This window comes from Galeopterus variegatus, unplaced genomic scaffold, assembly GCF_000696425.1.
Source record: "Galeopterus variegatus unplaced genomic scaffold, G_variegatus-3.0.2 Scaffold2593, whole genome shotgun sequence".
Lineage (NCBI taxonomy): Eukaryota > Metazoa > Chordata > Mammalia > Dermoptera > Cynocephalidae > Galeopterus > Galeopterus variegatus.
In genome coordinates this window covers 9,102-16,038 of record NW_007728704.1, presented here as the reverse complement: position 1 = coordinate 16,038, position 6,937 = coordinate 9,102, and the positions used below count along the sequence as shown (strand labels likewise).

Below are 6,937 nucleotides of genomic sequence, written 5' to 3'. Positions count from 1 at the left end.
TCAGCCAGTGAGCGCACCTGCCATTCCTATATAGGATCCGAACCCGCCGCGGGAGTGCTGCTGCGCTCCCAGCGCTGCACTCTCCCGAGTTAGCCACAGGGTTGGCCCCTTAACTCATTTTTCTAAGAAAACACTGAGGTTAGTGAAAACAGAAACTCCATGTATCTTATAGAATTTATAGCACATAACACTGTGCCTCATACATAGTAGCAGAAGTCAATAAATACTTACTACATGGAATTCTACTCATAAACATCTGTTTGTATTATGCAGCATGTGATATGCATACCACTATTTATTTAAAAATTTGAACCAAGTTATCTTCTAAGAATTCCTTGAAGAAAACACCCACTTAGAACCATCTTGTACTTCTCTGAGTTTTCATACTTCGTATGACTCTTGTGCACATGCGCATGTAATAAAATTTGTCATGCTCTTTCCCCTGTTAATAATATGTCTATTATCAGTTTGTTTTATAGACTCAAATTATAGAACATTCAGCAGAAAATTTAAACTTCCCTACAAGGGAGGAAATATGTTCTTACTGATTTTACATTTTACCATTGTGACACATTTTCCTCTGTATTCATGTATCTATCAGTCATGCTGTCCTGTAACAAAACACAGTCAATTAGGGATATGATTCTCAAAATAAATTGTCACATAAATGTCCTGCACTTTAGCTTGTTCTTGTTTGCTTATTTATTTCCAGCTAAAAGCCTTCCAATCATCTTCAAAATCAGACTTTTAAAAATTGTCCCTAGATGTGCTTCAAAATTAAAAGCATAGGTGTGTACGGTTTCCTTAGTCAGTCATTCAATAAACCACTTAAAATTTTCTAAAACATTTGAAGATAATACAGTGACTTTTTTAGGCAAAAAGGTTATATTGGTTTTTGATGCCTTTTTGTGGATTATCTCTGCATAAGCCAGTTCCCAGGTTAGGTTGAGGGTGGGTGGGGATGGGAGAAAATAGTTGATTTACTTTTCATGGGTCTACAGAAAAAGTTCTTTCACCCACTGCTAAATTTGACTTGCTTTAAAAAAAATTAAAAAACAAACAAAAAAATGCTTTCAATTGACTGTTTTCCATGAAACTGAGTTGTTGCTGTGACATTAGTTTAGTCTTATCCATCCTTCCCATCCATAAATAGAGGGTATCTTCATGTAGATTTTAGTAAAATGGATATGTTCTAGCATGGTGGTAATCACTGTTAAGGTTTTCCAACTAATTTCTCCTGCTGTTGTTCCATGTTCCTAAAGCAACTTTCAGATTACAGATTTTCTTTTCATATAGATTTCCTCCTAGGAGAGAACAAGCTGAAACATTTTCAAGTCTGTTTGAAATGCTTATTTATTCATTTTTATTAATTTAAAGAAACTATTTTTTGTTCCCTGAGGTGTCCTCACAGACTGCTCTAGTGTCTGGCATATAATAGTGTTGAATATGTATTTGTTAAATAAATATTTATCCTAGTTTATAGATCGATCTCTCATGTATCTGCACACAAGAAACCAATCACCTGTCTACATCGACACATTGGACTTCTCAGTTATGCTAAACATGTGGCCAGCCTCTGGGGATCACACTTCTTCTGTCTTGCTCTTGTAACTGCAAATATTTTGACTTTTTCTATAAAATCCATTTTCTTTTTTTAATTCCAAGCATTTTATTTTTATATGGTTCTTCAAAATCTCTTTGGAGAGAAAAAGTTTGCTTTCACATTTAAATAATCTTAATTGCATTGTGTCAAACAGCCCTGAAATTCTTAATTTTTGGTTTCAGGCATTATATCATCTAGCGATAACTCATATAAAACAGAAGCAGTATGAATATCATAAATATGCCCTGATGAAGAAACTGAGACATGAAGAGGCTAAATAGATCACCCATGGCCACAAGTCTAAGCGGTAGAGCTGGAATTTGGACTCAGGGGTTTTGATATCAGAAATCATGTTCTTGACTATAGGTTTTAAAGTTGAGTAGTTGATGATTATAAATAGCTTATTAAGGTAATGCTGTTAGATATGCCATTGGGCACTGGGAGTACAACGATGAAACTTACAGTCTAGTGGGGAAGATAGGTCAAACAGATGTCATATTATGTGCCAAATAAACTCAGCATAATAAATACACTAGTGGTGACATGTCAGACTATTATGAGAAGAGGCAACAGAAACACCTAAGCCAGTTAGGGGAAGTCAGAAAGGCTTTCTGAAGAGGTCAGCTGAGCGGGAGCTAGCCATGAGGAGAGGAGATAGGGCAAGTGAAATACTTTACAGACAGGTAAAGATAATGCAGGCAAAGGCATCAGAGAGTTTAGTATGCTGAATCATAGAATGCAAGGTGGAGATGATGTTAGGGTTCAGACCTTGGAGGGCCTTTGGATAATAGCAGATTCTGGACTTAATTCCAGTAGTGAAGGGGGAGCCAGTCACGAATTATAAATAGGACAGTCACATAAGCATGGATATATTTTGAACAGTCCCAGAGGCAATTTGGAAATGGATTTGAAGGTCTATTAGTCAAAATAAGCCAGGTTGTGCTATGGTAACAAATAAATCTCCAAATCTCAGCAAGTTGATGCAATAAAGAATTATTTCTTAAACATCCAAAGTTGGAAGCAGGCTGCGCAACCTGTCTCCATCGGGTAGCTGTACCATCTGACCGTCTGGAATCTGTGTCCTTCCATATTACTGCAGCAGATGAGAGAGCTGGAGGGTGTATTACAAGGTGTTTTAATGGGTTGGGACTAGAGGTGGCTTTCACTGATTCTTCCCATATCTCATCATCCACATGACCCAGTATAACTGCAAGAGGCCTTAGGCAAGCACCGAGAGTGTACCATTCTTGTTTATAATAGGTCGAATACACCTATAAATTTTTATTGTGTTGTGTGAGAAAACAATAATTGTTTACTTACTTATTCCATTCATTCAACAAATGATTTTTTGAACATCTACTAGGTACTGTCCTAAGTCATAAGCACGGTCACTGCCATAAATACCAGGGGTATGGCATTTGCTCATATGTGCAAGAGGGAGAGAATTAAGAATAAGGGGGGTGGAAAGTGTAACATGGGCCAGGTTGCATGGGGTTTTGCAGGTCACTGTAAGGACTTTGAATTTGACTTAAATGAAGGGCCTTTAGAAAATTCTGGGCAGATGAGTGACATGATCTGACTTACTGGCCAATAGGATCACTCTGGCTGCTCTGATGAGAATAGACGTAGGTGGAAGGGTGGAAACACTGAGCTCTACTGGGAAGTTCTGTAGTAACCCAAGTGAGCAATGACGGCAGGTGGGACCAGGCTAGAGACACAGAGCTGGTGAAAAGTGGTCAGATCCTGGGTGTATTTTGAAGTTAAGGTATTTAATTTTAAAGGTAAAATCATCAGAATTTGAAGATAGATCAGATATGTGGCATGAGACAAAAAGGCCTTACCTTGAGCTACCAGGAGAACGGAGTATAGTCAATGGATGAGGGGAGATGAGCCTTTAACATTTGAATTATTTCTATATGGCTTCAGAAGGGCTCTAGGGAATATCAGTCTCCTAAACTACTCCCATCCTATGCATGGGTCTTGTAGAATTTCAAATGATAACAATGTTAATGGAATTCTTTTTTTTTTTTAGATTCAAAGCTTAGCTCCAAACATTCCCTCCATTAATAAGATTTCATATAAAATCTGCAGATCTATCTACCTGAAAAGAAAACTAATTAGTAAGCAAATTATGTAAATATCTTTTTGGAAAGCTACGTCAGAAAATATTAAGATTTATTTTGATGTGACCCTATTCATTTACTTTTTGTTAGAGCATGTTTGCTTTATAGGATCTGACTATGAGGATCTCTTATAGAAATAAACAACTTAATTTGTTTATTATCATTACTATTTATGTGTTAGAAAGACACTAAGTAAGGTATGCCACTTGGTGTGAATTGCAGACCAGGAGGTGACAAAGATTCTCTGGCCAAACTTTGGTCAGACTCTTCTGAGCTCTCTTTTTAACTAGATCTCAACTTTTGGGCTTCCGTGATAGTTTCTACATTGTCCAATTTTAGCAAGAATCCTGCTATGTCATTTTAACTGGAATACCTCATCCTCAGTATTTGATCACCCTTTGATATCTGATCAAGTTCTCTTCCTCTACCATCCCCCAGTTGGTATCTGATCACTATGGTCTGCCTTCAGCAAGATTCCTGTTAGATTGGTTTAGCCAGAATCCCCTTTATCCTTAATTTACCTCTTAGTAATTTCCATTCGGTGACCTCTGCCCTTTCCTATAACCACTCCCTGATCCCACCTCAGCTCCTTGGCTATACATTCCTGCTTTTCCTTGTGGCAACAGGAGTTGAGCCCAGTTTCTTTCTCGTATTATACATCCCCATTACAGTAGCCCCCTGTGTAATTATCACTATAGTCCTCCTTGAATAGTCTTACTGCTCTTTAACAAGGGTCATGAATAATTTTTTCTTTAACAGAGGTCCATTTTTGAGCTGAATTTTAATGAAGCCCGGGAGTTCAGGAAGAGTATTTTAGGCATATAGAACAGGATATATAAATGCACGAATGTGAAAGAGGATGGTCAGTTTGTGGAAATTAAAGAATTTAGTGCTCATAAGAGCAGACCAGTTTGGTTTGGGCTGTAAGGAGTAGAAATTGAGATTAGTAAAGTCTAGTAAGATTGATTATGAGGTTATACCTGAGTACTTTATGTGGTATAATAAAAAGGTTTGATTTTATCCTTTTGGTAAAACAAAGAAAATGATGTTGAAAATGTAGAAGAATTGAAAATGCCTTGTGAGAGGAAGACAGAGAACACAGACAAAGGGAAGCCATTAAGAAGCCACCCATTGGAGGAGGACAAGGGAAAGTGAATTTAATCCCTAGAAATCTCAGAGAACCAAGTTTCTAAACTGGAACATATCTAGCAGAGTTGATAAGCTAAAATTGGGAACAAGTATGTGGTTATATTTTGTTTTTCTTATAAAATGCCAAACTCCAGTTTAATTTTTTTCTCCTATTAGGCAAAGGAATCAGTGAGAAAGATATAATACTATATGAAACCTAGTTTGAAACCCGTCTTGGAGGAGTCTCACTTACCTCATCCAACATTTGCTTTCTAGAGTTTGTCCCATCTAAGTAACTAGAGAGTCCCGTGGGTAATTGCACAGTTTGCAATATCTAATAGAGCACTGCATTCCTCAGGGAACAGGACAGGCAATAGATACATTTTGAGAAGCCATCCCCAAACACTAATTTTATAAATGTAACAGCAATATGCAAATTAGGATGTGCATTAGCAAACTTCAATACAACAAAAAGACAATACAACATAAAGAGGGAAGCAATATATGAAACTCACATAGCCAAGAAAAGATTAGTATCCAGCATATCTTTTAGAATTTTCTACAAATTAATAAATAAAAGACAGGCAGGCCAAGAGAAATATTGGCAAAGAATTAGTCAAATCTCAGAAGGTAAAACTCAAGTGTTCATTGAGTATACGTGAGTGCATTAGCAAACTTCAATACAACAAAAAGACAATACAACATAAAGAGGGAAGCAATATATGAAACTCACATAGCCAAGGAAAGATTAGTATCCAGCATATCTTTTAGAATTTTCTACAAATTAATAAGTAAAAGACAGGCAAGCCAAGAGAAAAATTGGCAAAGAATTAGTCAAATCTCAGAAGGTAAAACTCAAGTGTTCATTGAGTATACGTGAAATTGCTCAGACTCATCAATATTGGAACAGTGTTCATCTCTAACAAAGACAAAAGGGAGAGGGATGGAATTTGGAAGAAGTACAAGGTAAAATGCCATCTTATATGTAACATGGAATGTTTTTAAACAATAAAGAACACAGACATATTGCTAAATGTTAACATGTGGTTATTTGGGTGGTAAGTATATGTATGTTTGATTTACCTTCTCTCTTTCTTTCAGATTTTTGAAATATTTCTTAGTGATAAATTAACATATATAACAATTTTACCATCCTGTTCTTCCATCTATCACTTTTATTAGGTAAACTAATAAGGGAGGTAAGATGGTAAGGGAGGCAGTGCAAGTTAGGGGAAGTCTTAGGAACAGGAGTGGAATCCTAATGTCTAGTCCCAAATTTGCCACCTACCCACTGTATGACCTTGAGAAAATCACCTAAAACTTGAACAACAATATCTGTCTTTATGACATAAAGTTATTGTTAAGAGTGAGTTAGCTCATGTATATGCAAGTGATGTGAAGACAAGATATGGAAATTATTAGATCTGTGTGAAATTAAATGAGCATATTTTCCCATTTACTGTCATTCTAAACTTACAGAAACAGACAGAAAAGTAGGGATCATAAAAGGTACACATCTTTTCTTACCGGGTCTGTTAGCTGGTAATAGAGTTCATGGCAATTGTCAAAAATATACTTGTAGGTAGAATCCAGGCAAGCCCTGACACAGTCCTTCACCACCATGCTGGCCTTTGGGGGGCTTTGCAGTTCCAGAACCTGATAGACAAATTATTTTCTTAAACACAACAACAGAACATTGTAATCCAGTATAAACAACCTAAATGATATTTAATAACTGCTTTTAGTTGATTTTTTATGTTTAGGAAATATCTTAGAATGTGGTTTTAAATATGTAAATATCTATTTTAACTTCCTGATATAACAATTTATTGAAAATGATCACGGTTGTAAACATTCCAATAGAAACACTTAAAGTAACTAGTTATGGCCTCATTTATTCATTCATTCCATTTCATTCCATCATTCAACAAATATTTATCACTTACTACACGTATATGCCAGATAATTGTGATACTACAGTGAACAAAAGAAAATTTCCTTTCCTCATGGGCTTAAATTCTTGTAGATAATAAACAAAACAAATAAGTAAAATATATTATATAGTGATGCATGTGGAAAAGAA

General features: G+C 36.1%; 1 protein-coding gene across 1 annotated transcript in view; it reads right to left on the bottom strand.

Annotated features, from left to right (window-relative positions):
• The window catches only part of LOC103598376 (protein unc-13 homolog C-like), a gene marked incomplete at both ends in the record, with an annotated part of 259,099 nt that overhangs the window by 244,053 nt on the left and 8,109 nt on the right, over positions 1 to 6,937 (bottom strand). The window contains one exon of the mRNA XM_008582367.1: positions 6,382 to 6,510. Within this exon, the coding sequence (XP_008580589.1) occupies positions 6,382 to 6,510 (129 nt within the window). The remainder of the gene's footprint in view (positions 1 to 6,381; positions 6,511 to 6,937) is intronic.